The following is a 21,291-nucleotide window of genomic DNA, read 5'->3' as shown; positions in this document are numbered from 1 at the left end:
AGATTAACAATGGTACATATATTTTAGAATTGTTAGAGTGGAATTAAAGAAGATGATGAGCATCAAGTGATTAGACCAGCATAGTGTGTGTGTGTGTGTGTGTGTGTGTATATATATTTCATAAATGTTAGTTGACATTATTAAATCAATCCCAAAGTACACAAGATCATTGGTTAAAGGACAATTTTTTTTTTTTTGTATTTTTCCGAAGCTGGAAACGGGGAGAGACAGTCAGACAGACTCCCGCATGCGCCCGACCGGGATCCACCAGGCACACCCACCAGGGGCGACGCTCTGCCCACCAGGGGGCGATGCTCTGCCCCTCCAGGGCTTTGCTCTGCCACAACCAGAGCCACTCTAGCGCCTGGGGCAGAGGCCAAGGAGCCATCCCCAGCGCCCGGGCCATCTTTGCTCCAATGGAGCCTTGGCTGCGGGAGGGGAAGAGAGAGACAGAGAGGAAGGAGGGGGGGTGGAGAAGCAAATGGGCGCTTCTCCTATATGCCCTGGCCGGGAATCGAACCCGGGTCCCCTGCACACCAGGCCAACGCTCTACCGCTGAGCCAACCGGCCAGGGCTAAAGGACAATTTTAATAACAAGACTAAAAGATTACATGTGTTGCATCTGTAGCTGACAAATCGATTGAGAAGAATCAGAGCCACAGGATTTCAGAAACCTTGCATGGAACCTGGGTGGAACCCCCACATGATAATTAATCCAATAACTATAGCTGTATTTATAAAAAAAATGCTTGATATATTTTAATATCTAAAATAATTAAAATTTAAAATAATGTTCTACTCAAATGGCTGATGAAAATCATATAGAATTCAAAGGTTCAGTGGCCTTATGAAACGTCAAATTCCTCAGTGAGTTAATAATAGGAGAAATAATAAAAAGATTACCAGTATGAAACAGAGTAAGAAAGCAGAAGCACAAGGATTTACCTGCTAAAGGCTCCAAAGGATAAAAGATAAACAAGTCTTCTTTGTTATACATTGACTAACACATTTTTATGCCAATTTAGTCTTTTTATAAACCCCAAACAGAGAAACCGGAACCAAGACAACCTGAACAAGTCTCTAAGTGCTTTGCAGGAATGGACTGCTCTGCTCTGAGTGCCCAAGGCGTTAGCAGACAGGCTGGAGCTCACGGAGGACTACTACTCAATACTACCTCTTGGATGTCCCCTGGAGCCTCAAACTCAGTGCGTGGAAAACAGAGTTGGTCATCTTTCCCCATCAGCAGTTACTGTTTCCGTTTTCCACCTCACTCCCATTGCTTCTGCAGGCTCAGAACATTGGGTATCACATCTCCTTTCCCTGCACTCTCTGTCTCTTGAGTCCATTTCCACTGCCATCCTCTCTACTCTAATTCATGCTCATATTAATGCACAGGTGCAATCACTTTCTACTTGGACCCCATGACCTTAGTCTTTCACACTTTCAATTTTTTACACCGGCTTGGAAACTCATCTCCCCAAAGTACAACTCTCATCGCATGACTTAAAAAAAACAAAAAACCTTTAAGAGCTCCATGTTGCTTATAGAGTCTCTGCTTTACAACTGTGCTTCATTTTATTTTTGCTTTACAACATAGTATCCCCATATCTAACACTTCTATGCATTATGTCATTTCTCATGACAGGAATGCTCACTATCTGCGCCAAACTCTGTTTTTCTATGTCATTATCTGACCTTCAAGGTTCAGGGAAAAATATCACTGGGTTCAGAAAAAAAAATTAATGCACTCATCTATTAGGGAACTATTTCCCACTTTAATGAAATGTTTCTTTCAGTTCCTGATGTTTAAATCTTACTGATGTTTTCATTACGCAGAGAAACCTGACCAGTGTATACAGAAGTAGATGATTGACAAACACTAAGTATTGATTACATGCAAAATTATAATAATTAATAGTAACAGGGAGTGAAAATGCAGTTTTCCTTCTGAATAGTGAGTACCAAAGGACTCTGTGTCTTACTGTTTTACCTTTGTCTGTTCCAATTCTGAAGATAAACTTTCCAAACTGCTAAAACTCAAGAAGCGCTCATGGCTGGAACCTGTTTGAAAAAGGTATCTGACCACTGTCTCTTTGTTGGTTTCAAATCGCTCCCATTTTCTTAATGTGACCTAAATTTGAAAAAAAAAATAAATAAACATTTGATGTTATGAATTATCAAACTGTGTCACAAGATACTGTTGATATTTTTATTCTTTGTCAGGCTGTCAACTTCTAATCACCTCTGTTCAAATTTCACACAGTTATACTGAATAAAGGTAATCCTGATGGCTTCTGAGGATTTCCCTTGGGACTTAGCTCCTCCATGAAGACTGGGTGTGGACTAGAGTATTGGGTTTTCCGCCAGCTGTAACATCCTATAAATCTAAGGATATTATTTAAAATGTAGATAAAGGACAAAAGAAAAGAAAGCTTTTCAGATTCTGTAAAAAGAGAAGAAGAAAGAAGAAAGAAGGAAGAGGAGGAGGAGGAGGAGGAGGAGGGGGAGGAGGAGGAGGAGGAAAGAAGGGAGGGAGGGAGGGAGGGAGGGAGGAAGGATGGAGAACTAAAAGTGAGAGACAGAAGGGAGAAGGGAAAAAGAAAGGAAGGAAGGAAATGGCAGTGAGCAGGTGGGAAAATTCAAAAATTATATTTCAGGTAATATGTCAAGATCACAATAAAGTATAACCATGTGGCTGCTGGATTGCGGAAAGGTGAAATAATTCAGTATCAATTTCTGGATTCAGACAAGTGTGAATAAAAATCCTAGCTTTATTATTGATCACTGCTCTGTGACTGTGAGTCATGTCCTCAAACTCTTTCTTTTGTCAGGCACAAATACTTGCAAATCTGCTAATGATAGTACCAATCTCATAAGATCGGCGTGGTGCTTCAAAAAGATCACTCCTGTAAATAGTCAAACACAACGTTAGAGCCCCAGAGGCAGAAACAAATGCTTTCTCACACTAACGGGAGAGGTGACCTGCGAGCGGCAGTACAGGCAGCCCTGCGCCTGCAGGCTCCCACCTGTAGGCGGCGTTCCTGCTTCTCCCTGCCGCGCTCCAGGCCGTCCAGGGTGCCCTCCAGCTTCCGCAGCTCCTCCTGGACAGGGCCCCGCAGCCCGCCTTCTCCCTGCCGAGCCTGCGTGATCTGCTGCTGAACGTCCATCTTCTTGGCCGCGATCCTCTTCGTCTTTTGCTAGAAGCATTTGTTCAACAGGTGCACATACATGTTACTCTCTAAGCGACGAGGCAGGGACATAAACGCCCGCGCTTTAGCAGAGGTACGACACAGCATGACCTCACGCCGTGTGGGCCCCAAGTGTGTTTTAAAGTTGACATGAACAGTTAAAACTGCAATAAGGACTGTGCGTTAATAATATTTATTTATAAACAGGCATTATTCATAAATATTTTGTTTTTAATGGTAAACAACATAATTAATTTGGTCTTGGTGTTTCAATTGTGTTCAAATTTAGACAGCATTTAGCATGTAATGCAATGCTCCAGAAGGAATTTGGCAAAACTATTTAGAAATGATTCTTCTAAAATAATTATTTTACTGCTTAAACGTACAAAGTTCTAACTCTGTTTAAAAAAATCATTTATTCTCTAATAGTGCTAATATTAAGAAATTTAATTCCTGGGCATATTCAGAATGATTAATCTGCTGAGACATCTAGGGAAAGTTATGTATTACAATAAACGTTTTGTTGAGTTATAATGTACAAACAGAACGGTGTGCCAATCTCAAGTGTGCAGTTCATGAATTTTCACAAATAAATACGCACACATAACCAAGCAACTGATTTAAGAAATGTGAGGTTTTAGGAATTAATATAAATATCCACAATCTCATATTTCTCTGACTTAAAGTAAATTGAAACACAAATTTTATAATAATTGAGAACAATGTACTACAAAGCATTAACTTTTTTGTATTTACAGACTTTTTAGAATTATTAAGTATATCTAGAGAGCCCAGAAGCGGCCATTTTCCATAGACTTTTAGGGTAACTTCCATTTTTATATATCATTATATATAACTAGCATTTGCTATGCATTAAGTAAACTAGAATTTTGTCATTACAATACTTTATATGAATTATACTCCCACTTATATTGAGTTTGACACGCGAAACAAATTACTTATTATCAATATATGTACCGGAATTTCTTTACTTCCAGTTCTAATCCTATACAAGCATACTCTCCTGAAAGGTCTGGTACTTTCATGTAAGCTATTATTTCCCAAACTACAGTGTATTCAAAATGATAAACTGAAAATTTTACCATAAAAGAATATTGATTTTAACATACAAGACTACTGATCTCAAATACAGTACAATTAGCTCTATGCTTCCAGTCTCTCTCATGAAAAGGACAATTTGCAAGTTTTCTGAAGGTTTTCGTAGCCAAGTCAGCTTTCTCTCCACAATAGTTCTTGAACTTTTTAGTATCATCAAATCACTCAGGCTGGGAATTTATCTTGCAGGATAGGATCTTTGAAATATTTAATATTTAACAGCGAGAGCAAAAGCGCTAAGTTCTTTTAACTGTTCAGCTGGGTTCTTGCCTGCACACCCTGGCTCCTGGCCCCACCCCTTTCCTTTGCTCTCGTTCAGGGGATGCTACTCCCCTCTCTGGTCTGTCAGTGATCATCTCAACCCTTCGCACCCAGCACCGGGGAAAGAGGCATCCTACCTGGTGATGGAGAAGTAACTGCTGCGCTTCGAACAGGTTTTCAGCATCCAAGATCTTCTCCGCTTGCTCCTGGACTTCTTCAGGACCGGAAATCAACTCTTCAAGGGAACTCTTGACTATTTCTTTGTACTGGACACAGTCCCCCAAATTGCTTAACATCTTTTCAACCTAGGTTTTCACACACACACAAAAAATTGTAAACTGTATGCTCATGTAATATTACATTTTTAAAGAATATGTGTAAAGTCTTTCTGAACTGGAAATATATACACAGATCCTTAACATTTATTCTTACGTATATAGTTTTAATCATTATTAAATTGCTAGTCACTCATGGAAGTTGCAAGCCTCATTTGATATGGTGCTCTGTGTCACATGAAAACCCTACTTGACCTTGAAAGCAAGGCAGGATAAGGAAACTACACATTGTACACATGTCTCCTGGATTCCTTTAATTACAATCTCATGACTAAAACTTAATTATAAAAAAAGCATGTTGTAAGAAAGTTATTTTATTTAAAGAAAAAGTTTGTATAAAGGAAAAATAGGAACGAAAGGGTATTTGTTGAAAATGCACTTCTGATATTTCTACACAAAACATCAATATAATTTCTAATTTTGTGGTTTTTTAATGGATTCTTTTCCTTGTCATTTTCTTCCATTTTCAGTGTCTCTTCTGCCTAATTTCTGCTTTCTCTCTTCTAGTTTGCCAGCATTTTTGTTTTCAAAGTTTATCCGTCCCCATCTTCACTAAGAGAGTCATGTTAACACGGTATCGTCACGTGTCTTCCACAGAAGCTTCCCAGGGTCTCCTTCTCTCATGTTATTTTTCCCTTGGACCCCCTTCTGCTCTGAGTTTGTCCCAGGAAACTTGGAGCATGCTGTTCTCCAAACAAACAGAAATAAAACCCTATGAAAACCACACACTTCAGCTCTCTGGAAATCTCAGGAAATCTGCTGACAGAAGTGACTCTTCATTACACATTGCCAATCCACAGCTTTTTTCCTTACATCGCACAATTGCAAACACTTGGTGTTCAACATTAATTTAAATACTAGATTATAATCAAAGGAAGGACAGAATGAGTCAAATCTGTCCTTTTAAATAAATCTTTACATGAACAGTATGTTCATTTTTCTCTGTTCCTCCCTTTTTTTGTTCTCACTAGTGTTTAAATAACAAAAAGGATATTAATATAAATTATATAGATGTTTCATACATATGAGTGTGCAAAGAATTCATGTATGCATTTGTTAGAGGTAGATTGTTGGTAAAGGTCCCATAGGCAGTCTCAGCAGAGTTCTTTTTTTTTTTTTTTTTTTTTTTGTATTTTTCCTATGCCAGAAACAGGGAGGCAGTTAGACTCCCGCATGAGCCCAACTGGGATCCACCCGGCACACCCACCAGGGGGCGATGCTCTGCCCACCCGGGGTGTCGCTCTGTTGCGACCAGAGCCACTCTAGCGCCTGAGGCAGGGGCCACAGAGCCATCCTCAGTGCCCAAGCCAACTTTGCTCCAATGGAGCCTCGGCTGTGGGAGGGGAAGAGAGAGAGAGAAGAGGGAGAGGGGGAGGGATGGAGAAGCAGATGGGTGCTTCTCTTGTGTGCCCTGGCCAGGAATCGAACCCAGGACTCCTGCACGCCAGGCCGACGCTCTACCACTGAGCCAACCAGCCAGGGCCTCAGCAGAGTTCTTGAAGGAGAAAGCAAATAAATGGTCTTGGTAAAATGTCAGGGTGAATAATTATTTCTAAATTTAAAGGCTATCAAAGTGCTGATGTGTATGTGTAACAAAATATAGATTAATCTATTGACATGACTGAAACCATGTGGTAGATCTTGGATCCAGGATCACCTGCATAGGAATTCACTTTTTGTATCCTTTCATTCTTCCCTTCTTGACCAAAGAAAGAGTAGAGAAGAATAACATCAGAATTACACTTAAAAGTATGGGTACTGACAACCAGCAAAACTTGATTACTGCTATGAAACATGGGTCATCAAAGAATTGAAATAGCTAGGTTCCAAAACTTGATTAATCGTATCACTGTTTTAAATTTGTCAAAAGTCCTTAAGACCACTGTATGTTACACATCAAAATATAAAACATAAAACTAAAATCACAAGCAGTTCAGGGTATTTTTGGCTTATTCAAATTCACTATGAGAATCTGAAGCAGATCTACATGGATTAAAAATGTAAAAGGTTGCATTTGCAGGGATTTGGAATGGTGTTGGTGCCAACTTGGACTTGGTGAACACGTTAAGGACATTACTCTTTTATGGATTCTTGTTGTATTGGCCAAGAGTTTGCTTAAAGGCTTTAATCACTGTAAAAATATATATATATATGTATATATATATATATATTTAAGACTGGATAAAGAAGATGTGGCACATATACACTATGGAATACTACTCAGCCATAAGAAATGCTGACATCGGAGCATCTACAACAAAATGGTGGATCTTGATAAAAATGATTATATGGAGTGAAATAAGTAAATCGGAAAAAACCAAGAACTGCATGATTCCATACATTGGTGGGACATAAAATTGAGACTAAGAGACATGGACAAGAGTGTGGTGGTTTTGGGGGGGGAGGGAAGGAGGGAGAGGGGAAGGGGAGGGGGAGGGGCACAAAGAAAACTAGATAGAAGGTGACGGAGGACAATCTGACTTTGGGTGATGGGTATGCAACATAATTGAATGATAAGATAACCTGGACATGTTTTCTTTGAATATATGTTCCCTGATTTATTGATGTCACCCCATTAAAATTAATAAAAATTTATGTATAAAAAAACAATAGTTGGTAAATAAATAAAAAATTAAAAAAAAAACAAAAAAAAATGTAAAAGGTTACCTGACAAACTGTTACACTGGGGACAGTTAGAGAGAATTCCAGATCTTTAAAATCAAGGACCTTTGTAGTCATTCACTTGATCATTATTTCTTGCAAGTTTATTAATGATTTCAAGAAATACTGATAACTATCTATTCTATGTACTTTACATTTCACTTTATCATCCAGGCACAAACCCATTAGACCTGTATGACAACCTGGTCCCGGTCAGTAAAAATATTCTCATAGAGTGTGGAAGTGGCCTTATTAGAAATGACGTTAGATGGGTGTGTATATTCTAATCTATAAAAAAATATAAACATTAAAATGTATATATAGGAGGCCTGACCTGTGGTGGCGCAGTGGTTAAAGCATCGACCTGGAAATGCTGAGGTCGCTGGTTCGAAACCCTGGGCTTGCCTGATCAAGGCACATATGGGAGTTGATGCTTCCAGCTCCTCCCCACCTTCTCTCTCTGTCTCTCTCTCCTCTCTCTCTCCCTCTCTGTCTCTCTCTCTCCCTTTCTCTCTCCTCTCTAAAATGAATAAGAAATTTTTTTAAAAAATATATATCAAGGAGTTTTAAATAAGTAGGTTTTGCCTAAAAGAGATTTTACTGGGCTGCAGACTAAACACTGGCTATTTTATTATTACTAAGCGTCAGTTATGAGCATTTACTCTGATATACATTATTGAATTCAGTTCTTGACATTATCTTTTGGCATCCTTTTAGCTCTGTTTTAAAAGTAAGAAAAACAAGGTTCCAGATATATTAAATGACAAGCTTAAGAGAAATAATGACAAGCTCAAGTTACACAGGAGTATCAGAGTTAAACTAACTCTGAGCCTGTTGGACTCTCAAGCCTGAGTTCTTAACCTCCGTGACTCACCTTAAACTGACTATAAAATAATGCTTTTATTAAGAGTAAAAAAGTACGGATCTAATAAGCTTTGTACTTCAGCTATAGATCATTAATCTTAACTAACATATCCAGTAATGGCACAGACCATTAAAACATCCTACTCATCTTTCCCACCAATATTCACATAAATAAGTGTCAACTATTCTATTTCAACTAAGATTTCTTCATAAAAGTATGTATAAAACTACAACCAAAAGAGAAAGGACCTTCCAGACTCCTCACCCAGAACTGACTGTGAGAGTGTGAGTCAATATATACCTCTGACAACAAAGTGACAAGAGCCTTGAAGGAAATAGATAATTTTGCCAGCTCATCTCCCTGCTTTTGGGCTTCATTCTCAGAAGAAACTTCAATCAAAACTTTCAGCCTGGATTTCAGCCAGTTGAGAGTCTCGCCTTTTTGGGTAACACCATTCCTTATCTCCTGGAACAAAAGAACACTTCTGATGAACAAAAGGCAATTGTGAAATCATAACTTTCCAGCAAAAGAAAAGATTCAACCTAAGAAGGTATGTAAGGTGTAATAGGTAGAAATGCCAGACATTCATTCCGCAACGGAGTGCCTGCTTATTTAACTTTGTTCAGATCTTTAACAAAAGTCTACCAGTGCGACAAAGAAATGCTTCTCCAATGCCAATACTTTATGTGTAAATTCAGTCTCTCTTTACCAAAAACTTACCTTCATAATTACATGGTTAGATACTTACAGATTCCCTGATTATAACAAAGACATTTCTAAAAGTACTGAAGAAGAATATGTGAAATCAAAAATACAAATATATTATATACTTTGTTATCTTACTTTCCGTGAGCTGGAAAGAAGATGGTATTTTTGAAAAGAAAAAATAATCTTTTTTTTTTTTTAGTTAGCTAATTCTTTTATTGAAGAGTTTACTTGTTGAATATCATGATTATCAATAACACAAAAATTTATTTTAAGTTCATTAACTCATATTTTATGCCTTGTTTTTGGTAGCTTTTAGAAATCAATACACCAGATAGTAAGACACACAAGCAGGATCACAACTCTAATCAAGGAAGGGAAGGTTTATCAGCGAAGACAATGGCAGAAAGAGTCTGGGGCTTCAGCCTCTGTAGGTGATTTGGGCAGCCTCTCCTTCCTACACCCGCTCTGCGGAGCACGAGGTCAGAGTGGTCTCAGCCATGTATTTCAGAGGCTCTTACAGGACACAAGCGTACCAGTCAGAAAGAGTCAGTCAGTTCCAGAAGCAAGTGATCTCTTCATTCTACAATGGGAACTTATTTTTGTACTATAACAGCAGCCGTAGTAAATACAAGGTAGGGAAAAATAGGTTTATAGCCGTGAGTACGTGAAACACAGTAAATAAAGCTGTGGTAACAGTCATAACCTATATATCTTTTTCCATACGAACAACTGTACATTTACTTCTGTGCCACCCTGTATAGATACCCTTCCATGGGTAATGCACAACATTATTGAACTTCCCTAGCATTTAAAGGGATTACAATTTTAATATAAATAAGTGAAACCTAGAGATAATAAAAAATGTTCTCATTAATGGCAACTCTGTGACTTGCAGGAGTTCAAAGCCCTGGAAGATAAAGAATTATCACAATAGCATGCATCTGTGATGTTAAGAGGCAGCTAAGCAGAAGGTTGCCCTGTGCCATTGATAGAATGCTAACTGCCTTGGACCTGAGGCTCGGCCACAGCTGGGCTATCAGGCTGTATCCAAGCTCACAGGGGCTGATCCAATCCCGGCTGAATGTGACAGAAAGAATAGAGACCTTGTCCAAATCCCTCATTGTCTGTGACCTGGCTTTCAGATGGCTGAAATGTGTTGTATAAACCCGACAGTGTTCTTGTTCTCTGTGACAGTTCTTACATCTCCGCTGTGTGACACACCCACACGTGCAGTTCTGCTCTCAGGACTCCCTACCCGCTAAAGGCGCAGTAAAGGCACCGCCCACTGAGCAGGACAAAATCTCAAAGCCAGCAATGATTTATGAGGAAAAACCCCTATAGTCCCCACAGTAACATGAGTAGACTTTTCTTTTTTTTTTTTTTTTGTATTTTTCTGAAGCTGGAAACGGGGAGAGACAGTCAGACAGACTCCCACATGCGCCCGACCGGGATCCACCCGGCACACCCACCAGGGGCGACGCTCTGCCCACCAGGGGGCGATGCTCTGCCCCTTCGGGGCGTCGTTCTGTTGTGACCAGAGCCACTCCAGTGCCTGGGGCAGAGGCCGAGGAGCCATCCCCAGCGCCCAGGCCATCTTTGCTCCAATGGAGCCTCACTGCGGGAGGGGAAGAGAGAGACAGAGAGGAAGGAGAGGGGGAGGGGTGGAGAAGCAGATGGGTGCTTCTCCTGTGTGCCCTGGCCGGAAATCGAACCCGGGACCTCTGCACACCAGGCCGACGCTCTACCACTGAGCCAACCGGCCAGGGCCATGAGTAGACTTATTTTTAAGTTCATTTTGGGAAACTAAATTTCTTATAGGAAATAAAACAGATATCAGTTCGATTATCTATCTTTTATTTTTTAGTTAATGAAAATTTTCCAGTATCAAAAAAATATCCCAGAGCTCACCTCGACAGCCCGTTTGACCTCTCCATGGCTGGAAGTATCCATGGCCTCGCTCTTCATCCCCTTCAACTGCGCCTCCTTTGCCGAGATCCAGGATGAGCACTCGGACAGCCTGAAAGAACAGGGAGAGCACAGCGGATGCTTAGCGTGCGCATCTACTTCGAATTCATTCATGGAAACTTAATGATCACGTGATTAGCACAGAGATGAACATGTTTTCTGGAAACTGTTCCTTAAAGAAACAGGAGCCTGACCAGGCGGTGGCGCAGTGGATAGAGAGTCGGACTGGGATGCAGAGGACCCAGGTTCGAGACCCCAAGGTCGCCAGCTTGAGGGCAGGCTCATCTGGTTTGAGCAAAAGCTCACCAGCTTGAGCCCAAGGTTGCCGGCTCGAGCAAGGGGTCACTCAGTCTGCTGAAGGCCCGCGGTCAAGGCACATATGGGAAAGCAATCAATGAACAACTAAGGTGTCGCAACGCACAACAAAAAACTAACGATTGATGCTTCTCATCTCTCTGTTTCTGTCTGTCTGTCCCTGTCTATCCCTCTCTCTGACTCTTTGTCTGTGTAAAAAAAAAAGAAAAAAAGAAAAAAAGAAAAAAAAAGAAACAGGAAGCTCAGGGTAGGGTGGCCACCACAGTGCTCAGTAACTTGAGGGAAACAAAAGCAGACCTGGCAGAGCTCAGCGGAGGAAAACGCTGGTTCCGTCCGGGGCCCGAGCTCCTGGGTTAAGGATGGTACCACTTGCGGTCTGGCGCGGGTGTCCCCACCAGAGTGAGACATGACCCTAAACAGTCAGGAGTCCCCCTCGGGAGGTGGACAGCAATCCAAGACAAAGAGGAGAAGCAACCCTGCCTCAGAGAGGTCCCATCTGAGTCCTGTGGAAACAAGGGGCTTCGCCATTCCCGACTGAGACCCGTTCTCTCTACTGAGTGAAGCACTTCTATACAAGAGCACGGGCGGCATCCTACAATCAGATTTTCTTTATGGCACAAGAGGAAACATATGCTCTCCCTTGTTCTGCAATCATCTCTGACTGAAGAGAACTTAGACGGACTGAGTCCTTGTCTAGGAGCACTTCCAGGACTACCTGCTGATGTAGTCCTTCCACTTGTCGGGGTCTGCCACCAGCTTCGTGTAGGTGCCATCGATGGAGGCTCTGAGCTCTCTGAGGGTCACATGACAGGCTCCAGGTGTGTCCCTTACGGGGTCCCGGCCTGGGAGCTTCAGACACAGTTCTTCAATGAGCTGCAATCTTTTCTCACAGAGATGATGAGGACCTTTGTCACTGAAGAAAATCTAATGAGCAATAAACATTTATATCATCCCCGGGAGAAGCCAGACAATCCTTGTATATTTTCACAGAAAAACCAAAGGAAGATTCCCTTTAGAGCAGGGGTCCCCAAACTTTTTACACAGGGGACCAGTTCACTGTCCCTCAGACCGTTGGAGGGCCGGACTATAAAAAAAAAAACTATGAACAAATCCCTATGCACACTGCACATATCTTATTTTAAAGTAAAAAAAACAAAACTGGAACAAATACAATATTTAAAATAAAAAACAAGTAAATTTAAATCAAGAAACTGACCAGTATTTCAATGGGAACTATGCTCCTCTCACTGACCACCAATGAAAGCGGTGCCCCTTCCAGAAGTGCGGCGGGGGCCGGATAAATGGCCTCAGGGGGCCGCATGCAGCCCGCGGGCCGTAGTTTGGGGACCCCTGCTTTAGGCTATCAATGTTATCTAGTATCTCCAGACTCAAACCGCAGTATCAGTTATAGCCTTTAAGTGACAGTGTGACTTTGCATGACGGTCCCCGGGGGATGTGTGATGTACCCTGTGCTCTCTAATGATCTTCTCACTGCCTTCCTGGGGCACCAGCCTGGTCTCCCGGTCCAGCTCGGTTCTGCATTCTTCTACGCAGGCCAAGAATCTATTCTTCTCCACGTCGATCTTCAGATGAAGCAAATGATAGGGGGCTTCTCCTTGAAGATCCTACATTTCACAGGAAGATTCAGAAAATACTATGTACATTTCTAACGGAAGTGACAAAAGCCAAAGGATAGTCCCCTTGGGGCCCACGGATAGCACCAGTACCGCCCGCACCCTGCCTCGGGGCTTTGTGCCCCTCCAAGCACTGGGGCCACGTGAATCCTTCCATCCCACGGTGGGTAGGCGGTGATCATGCTATTCCATCATTATCATGGCCCCTGCAGCAGCCACCTTCCTATTTCCAAGATTAGACCATTGAGGCTTAGGGGTACGTAGGAAAAGGTCGATCTGAGTCTAGATTTAAATCACACACGGAGGCCTCACACCCTCTCCCCAGCATGTGTCCCGTTTAATTCTGCCAACCACCCTGTGAGGTAGGAAGGAGGGATACCACGCCCAGGACACAGAGGGGGAAGGCAAGGAAAGCTAAGTAGGCGGAGTTATTGGAAGAGATACAGTTTCACCCTCAACTCCCCCCCCCCCCCACCCAGATCTCTACTTCTCCGATGGTCCTCCCTTAGAACTGATCCTTTGATTCGCTCGATGTTAGTTTCCAAGTGGGCCCTCCTCTCTCTTTGAAAGCCTTCTTAAATATATTGCTGATGCTTTTCTGGGCTTCTTATGTATTATACTTCCATGATTTATGATGAATCATCTCCCTTTACCATTCTCTAAGCTCTTTGGGGAAAAGGATTATGCTTAGGTCATCACTGAATCCTTAACCAAGGCAAATACATATATGTATAAATTACATTAGGTAAGATTTCAGTAATATACCTAACATTATGCAGATGAGAAGAGTTTACTAATGTTGCTGAGTTAGTTAAACACCTTTATTATTCCTGCTCAAAAAAATATATATATATATATATCAGGAAAGAAATAGAGAGTACTCTTCAATAATCTGATAATAAATTCTCATTAAAAAACAGGAAGAACAGAGTTTTATCATTTTTATCAAGTTCTATTCAAGTTCTCTCTCTTTTTTTCCCAATGGGAGAAGGAGCTCTGGTGAGTCTCCTGAGTTTCTGAATTCCTCGTCCAGTTGACGCTCACGCCCTCAGCTCTCTCCCAGCGCCCAGGACGCCCTGTGCCCACCACGCCCCGGCTCACCTTCCACTGTTTGTGGAGCTTTCTGACCGCCTCCTGCAGGCCCTGCTGCTCCTGCTCCGGCAGAATGTCTGTGAGCTCGTCGCACGCCTTCAGGAAGGCGTTGAGCACCCTCTGATCCAGCTGACTGTAAAACTCCTGACACAGGGGGGACAGTCAGGAGTGCTGGGCAGAATAAAAGGTGGCCTCGGGCCTGACCAGTGCAGCAGTCACACCTCGGCACAGGCCTCTTAGCCCACTGCTGCCTCTCCAAAGCCTCCAGACAACTACTGCCCCCCCACACACACACTCTCAGAACTGAACTGTAATCATCTAGAGTCATGACTTCCAGAAGCCACCACATCTAAAATTCAACTAGTGCTTTTAATTTTTAGGAAAAAAAAACAAAACAATAATTGCAGTTTTCAAGTTTGGTAGAATATTCTGGAAGGCCAATGGGAGACCCTAAAGGCTTGATTGCACGGTGTTGGGGTAGACTCACAGTGTGTTTCCTCAGGAGCTCCTCCGGGTCCCCCTTCTCCTCCAGGCCCTGCTGAGCCACCCAGAGCACCTTCTCCAGCTCCGCCCGAGACTCCTCGAACTTCTTCATCAAGCGACTGTTGGTTTCCACGTGTTTCTTCCAGTCTCCGGTTTTCTTGACCATATTCTTGATTGATAAAAATAATAAGGGGATGCTCTGTCGTTATTTAAACTGTCATTGTGTTAAACAACATTGCTTCTTTAAAAAGACATGTGGGAGGAATACATTTTGTTATAATGAGAATAATCAACCCCTTTTCATATTGATGAATATTAGTATTAGAGAAAGAAGAAGTAAAACTTTGGTTTCCAAACACCGGTGAGACATTTAGCAAGCGTGAAAGAGTAACCACGGTGACTGAGTGTCCTTATTCATTGTGTTGTCTCTCATTCACATTAAAAAAATATATATTTTATTGATTGATTTTACAGAGGAGGAGGTAGGAATGAGAAGTACCAACTCATAGTTGCTTCACTTTAGTTGTTCATTGATTGCTTCTCATACATGGTTTGACCGGGCAAACACAGGTTTTCAAAATGGCGACCTCAGTGCTCTAGGTCGATGCCCTATCCACTGCGCCCCCACAGGTCAGGCCCTCACTCACATTATAAAGCAGGAAGAGACTTACCTGAAAGGCAACGTGGGCATCTGCAATCTGTCTCTGTAGCTTCGTCTGGTCAAAATGCTTCAACACGTTGCTCACGGTCACGAACTTCTGTACACTCTGGCTGCCCTTCTCAATCTGTGTCATGGTTTTCTTACAGCTTTCTTGACAAGCCAACAGCTCCTACAAAGAAAGGAAACCCACCATGATCGTCATGTAAAAGGCAAGAAACAGAAAGAAAGAGAACAACCGTTACAAAATAACAAGAACAGCATTATACAGCTTGGAGACTTTTCACCAGCAACACAGAAAATCAACAGCACAGAGAGGTATTTCTTTTCAGAATTTTAAGCAATCACTGAAGTCAGGGCTTTTTCTAGAAGGCATTTACATGTCACACTGAGGATTTTGAGATTTTATAATATTTCACGCCCATCTCATTACATTAAGAGAATGACAGAGCATCAGAATTGGCTGGTGCCTGTATTTCTCTAACCAACAGGCCTAGGGTTTCCTGAGCAAACAATAATGAAATTAATCTTCATAGCAGGTTTTAATCCGACTGAATAAATTTAACACCAAAGCAAATTATACTTGACTGAGTCAGATGCAGAAGTATACTAAAATATACACCATTTGAATTCTAAATTATTATTTATTTATTTATCCATTTTAGAGAGGAGAGACAGAGAAAGAGAGAAGAGGGGAGGAACAGGAAGCATTAACTCCCATATGTGCCTTGACCAGGCAAGCCCAGGGCTTTGAACTGGCGACCTCAGCATTCCAGGTCAACACGATCCACTGCGTCACCACAGGTCAGACACCATTTGAATTCTAAGGTTCACAAGTTATCAACCTCATTGGTAAAATGGTGGACCCCAGAGCCTAACCACAAAAGGCGGCAGACCAACGGGATTGAGAGGATTCACAACTGATATACATTTGCAGGATCAGAAGTGATGATGACATAAGTCGCTCCACCTCCGATTTGTACTCTGGCTTCCTAGTGACTTCTGCAGCAGACAGCATGGAAATTATCCAGCCCAGCCCAAGGCGGACCATCATTTTTTGATGTGAATCCACACCATTCACGTTTCAACATCCTCAATAGCTTTGGAAAAATATTTCAAATGGCTCATTTGGATACTAGTTTGGGTAATCTGGATTCCAATATTAAAAGCAGAACTTTTGTTTTGTTTTGGCAAAACAGAATAAGAATATAGTTTTCCCTTTTGAAGATTTAGGAGGTAAAAGAGTAACACAGAAAGATATTATTGTTATTAAATATTAATATTTTCATTGTGGAAAGATTCTTTGATGGTAACTGATAGCAATTTGGGAATGCAAGAAATGGCACTATGACTCAAAATGGAAAATAATCTTTATCCAATATGATGAGAACCCGTTAAAATCAGGTTTGTTGGTATAATCATTGTCTCTTTATAATCAATAATAATAATTGCTAGCCATTATAGAGTATATATTATGTGCTAAGCTAATTATAGAAAATCTGATGTCATCTCCACAACAAGCTCTCAACTTAGGTATTTTAAGGTGACAAAATAAAAGCTAACCAAGGCTCAGTAACTTGTGGTATCAGACCTAGGATCTGAATACTTGTGTGACGCACTTCCGATACTCTCTGCTCTTCTTATGAGCTGGTGTCGCCTCCCTTCTACAAACCTATGTCAGTGAATGCAGTGGCAAACCTTATGCCCCTTAGTTTCACCCTCCCCTGATGGATTAGTTCATTTACAATAAAGCAACTAAGTCAATTAACTGAAGCACTCACTGGGGGCCTGTTCTGCATACAGACCAGCTAACTAAAAATAAGACAAACAGAAATGACGATCACTCCAAATAAATTTTCAGAATTTTATCATTGGTAAATAGACCAAAAGAAAAGGTCTCACAAGACACAGACTATAAACACTTGACAGAAATGAAATGCAACTATTTATTTTACATATATTTAAATATATAAACTTTAAAAGTTATTTATAAAACTATATTATATATATAGATATAAATAAAACCAGATTATATCTATGTCTATATCTATACACACACATATACATATATAATTTTTATTTTATTTTATCTGTAGTGAACAGGGTTTTTACCTTTGGACAAAATGTATTTTTGTTTTGCGTTGGCAGTATTATTCTAGAAAAATGTTTCTTTCTTATCCTTATTGAATTTCTATCACCTTAAACACTATCTCAATCTTATTACACATGCTTTAAAATAACTTTGTCTCCTCAAAGAGATTTCTTGTCTTACCTGATGTTTTTGTTTAAAAAGAGCACTAGATTGTGCCTCGTGCTCAAGAACTGTTATAATTTCATTGATTTTCCCGAGTGAGTCATAAAAGCACGTCATCTGCTTTTCTAATTCCTCCAAGGGTGTTGACAGCTGTTGAGACTCATAAAGGAGTGGGGAGTAACGTTCTTTGACCTTTAAAAATACAAAGATGGAAATTCCATCAAAGCCAGCAAGAGCCACAAGCTCAGGGAGCTGTTCACAGCCCTCAGGATCCCTTTCTTTAGTGAGATGGTGACACTATTTGTGCTTACAGATCTCCAAAGACATTTGTTTAACGACAGTCCCTATGTATTGTTAAATTGGTATACATAGAACAATATTACTACACCATGGAGCTAAATACATGCTAGAGTTGTCTCGTGAAAATATGTCTCTATAATCCATCTTGGTTACATTTTCCCTTTTAATGCTGTTGTTAGTAAACCAGATGGTGTCATGCTTTTCATAAACTGCGCAACCCACCTTCACTTCAGCCTCAGAATGTGACCCAAGATAGTCACGAATTGCATTATTTAGACTAGCCTGTGCCTCCCAACTTTATTTTCAAGAACTCTGAAGAATATATCAAGAACACTAGGGAAATGTGGGAAAGGTGAATGCAACATCGATTTCCTTATAATGCCCCCCCCAAAAGCACTCTGCTCTGTCAGCTCTTAACTTCAGACAAACTTACAAACTTGACTCCAGACAGACCTTGTGCTTTCTGACCTCCCTCCTCTGAGCTCCATGGATTACACAGCCTGCCAACTGACATCCTACTTGTCCCACGAGCTCATGTCATAGACCAATTTATTCAAAAGGTTCCCACGTCAGGGGCCATCTCCTTAGTCTGCTCTGGTCCAGCCCTTACCTGCCACTCATCTTTATACACCTGTAGTGTCCACTGCAATAAGGAGGTGCTGACATTACTTTGAACAAAATAAAGGGAATGTGCTAACATGTATAAAAACCAGGGTACTTTATAAATCCTTCTGGGATCCACCACAAAACTAGCAAGATGCTACACCTAGAGTAGTGGGCAATGTTGACTTGGATTGAGCTCAACCTTTTTAAATACTCATTATTTCAATATGAATACAAAAAGAATTAAAAATTAACATTTTAAGGCCCTGGCCGGTTGGCTCAGTGGTAGAGCGTCGGCCTGGCGTGCAGGAGTCCTGGGTTCGATCCCCGGCCAGGGCACATAGGAGAGGCACCTATCTGCTTCTCCACCCCTCCCCCTCCTCTCCTTCCTCTCTGTCTCTCTCTTCCCCTCCCGCAGCCAAGGCTCCAATGGAGCAAAAGATGGCCCGGGCGCTGGGGATGGCTCCTTGGCCTCTGCCCCAGGCACTAGAGTGGCTCTAGTCGTGACAGAGCGACGCCCCGGATGGGCAGAGCATCGTCCCCTGGAGGGCGTGCTGGGTGGATCCCGGTCGGGCACATGCGGAGTCTGTCTGACTTGCCTCCCCGTTTCCAGCATTAGAAAAAAAAAAAATTAACATTTTAATATGTATCACTTTGACAAATGAATTTCTGATTTTTTCATGACCATCATTCTTCCTACATTCACCCATCTGTTATTCACCCTGTTGCTGGTTTCATATAGGTTATTTGCTCTCTTCTCTTTCTTTCCTAGTTTACAGGTTTTTCTTTATCCCCATTTTCCCATTCTTTTAAAAAAATGTATTGATTGATTCCATAGAGAGAGGGGGAAGGAGAGGTGGAGAGAGAGAGAAACACTGGCTTGCTGTTCTACTTTTTTATGCAATCATTGGTTGATGCTTGTTTGTGCCCTGATGCAAGATCAAACCCATTAAACCGGCAATCTTGACATTGGGATGATGCTCTAACCAACTGAACTATCTGGCCAGGGCTATCTTCCAATTCTTCAGTGTAGAATTTTTTTTTAATTCATTTATATAATCACTTTTTTTTTTTTTTTACCAGAAATTAATTATCCAATCTAAATGAACTCTGCAAACAATACAATCTTCATAAAATTTAACCTTAGACACATAAAAAATTCAGTGGAACTTCTAAAGCTTTTAAGGGAAATCCCTCAATAGAATAAAAAAAGACGTATGACTAATGCTTGATATTCACTGAGTTCCCTGTACAGAAGTGGCATAAATATGTATATTTTAAGTATACGGTGAGCCGTGAGAGGTGAACAAGGTAGAATTGCCACTGCTTTGTGGCAATGCAAGCAGAAAATAACATAAAAAGGTACATTCAGACATTCTCAAAAATACGGCATTTTGGAATTCTTTCTCATTTAAATATCTTATCTCTTCCTCTTCCTCCCTCCTCCTTTACTTCTCTCCCCCTTTTATTTTATTTCACTGAATAGGTCCCCTATTCACTCCCATCCCCACCAAGAGGCTTATCTTTCTATTGAAATATAGCTATTAATACTTCTAAATGAACAGAGGTAGAGGTAGTAGTTGGTTAAGCCCCAGCCTTTCATTTTAAACACTTATAACATAGTTACTATATGACAAAGTAACTAAATCAAAATCACAATAAGAAACAATAGCATGATTTGGTCACAAGTGCACAATTTGCCCCTAAGTGACAGAGCAGGTGTAAGGTGAGCAAAGGGCAGTGTTTGTCCCACACAGGGTGTCCTGCTGCAGAGTTTCCCCACCTTGGCTAGCTGCTCTTTGAGCCCAGCCATGGCTGCAAACATTTCATTGGCTTCTTCTTGGGAGCTCTCTTTGGTGATGAGGTGCGCTGTCTTTGTGGTTATCTTGTACTGAGCATCCATCACAGGGATCCTCTGCTCAATATCCTGCATGAATCATTGAAACAACTCAATTAACACAGGGTACATTTCCTTTTTTTTTTTTTTTTAACCACCCACCGGTTCCACAGTAATGGTGGTTTATTTTATTTTATTTTTTTCAGAAAGAGAGAGGGATAGACAGGGACAGACAGACAGGAATGGAGAGAGATGAGAAGCATCATTCATTAGTTTTTCATTGCATGTTGCAACACCCTAGTTGTTCATTGATTGCTTTCTCATATGTGCCTTGACTGCGGGCCTTCAGCAGACTGAGTAACCCCTTTCTGGAGCCAGCAACCTTGGGTTCAAGCTGGTGGGCTCCTTGCTCAAACCAGATGAGCCCACACTCAATCTGGCGACCTCGGGGTCTCGAACCTGGGTCCTCTGCATCCCAGTTCAACGCTCTATCTACTGCGCCACCGCCTGGTCAGGCCATTTCCTTTTAATTACAGGATTTCACAGAAGGCTAGGCAAAAGTCAGTATGTAGCGTAAAATTCTATATTTACAATAAAATTTTGGATTCCAATGTTTGCTTTCCTTCGTTACTAATATATTACAGGTTGGTAATTTCATATAGGTGAATAAAAGCTGTTTAATAAAAGTAAGCGGAAATCCTTAAGTCAACATGTGGTGAAGTAATCTTCGCACTCTCAACATATGTGTTAACATAGTATGCAAACAGTATATCAATTAAATGCATATTAACAATTTGGGGCAATTCCTCTCATTTTAAAAATTAATTTTTTCTTAAAAAGATAACACATTGTCATTGCAAAAAACACTTATTAAATAGAGATAAATTAGGGTAAAAAATATTTAAATTAGTCTCACACAGTGGTAACCAGAGCCCTCATTCCATCATTACTGCGTTTTCCTGTAGGTGTTTACACCCATTTTTAATTTTTATATATAAAAAAAAGGATAATACTAA

At 41.0% G+C, this 21,291-nt stretch overlaps 1 protein-coding gene across 2 annotated transcripts in view; it reads right to left on the bottom strand.

Moving 5' to 3' along the window:
• The window catches only part of SYNE1 (spectrin repeat containing nuclear envelope protein 1), a 446,717-nt gene that overhangs the window by 270,547 nt on the left and 154,879 nt on the right, over window positions 1-21,291 (bottom strand). For both annotated transcript variants that reach the window (XM_066372972.1, XM_066372973.1), the window contains 12 exons: window positions 20,222-20,365; window positions 17,554-17,727; window positions 15,295-15,453; window positions 14,628-14,792; window positions 14,150-14,284; window positions 12,881-13,039; window positions 12,130-12,338; window positions 11,043-11,151; window positions 8,727-8,891; window positions 4,703-4,870; window positions 3,027-3,197; window positions 1,991-2,131 (listed from right to left, as the gene is read on the bottom strand). In XM_066372972.1, the coding sequence (XP_066229069.1) occupies window positions 1,991-2,131; window positions 3,027-3,197; window positions 4,703-4,870; window positions 8,727-8,891; window positions 11,043-11,151; window positions 12,130-12,338; window positions 12,881-13,039; window positions 14,150-14,284; window positions 14,628-14,792; window positions 15,295-15,453; window positions 17,554-17,727; window positions 20,222-20,365 (1,899 nt within the window). The remainder of the gene's footprint in view (window positions 1-1,990; window positions 2,132-3,026; window positions 3,198-4,702; window positions 4,871-8,726; window positions 8,892-11,042; window positions 11,152-12,129; window positions 12,339-12,880; window positions 13,040-14,149; window positions 14,285-14,627; window positions 14,793-15,294; window positions 15,454-17,553; window positions 17,728-20,221; window positions 20,366-21,291) is intronic.

The sequence above is a fragment of the Saccopteryx leptura genome, chromosome 3, assembly GCF_036850995.1.
Source record: "Saccopteryx leptura isolate mSacLep1 chromosome 3, mSacLep1_pri_phased_curated, whole genome shotgun sequence".
NCBI classification, from domain to species: Eukaryota; Metazoa; Chordata; class Mammalia; order Chiroptera; family Emballonuridae; genus Saccopteryx; species Saccopteryx leptura.
This window is presented reverse-complemented; position numbering and strand designations above follow the sequence as displayed.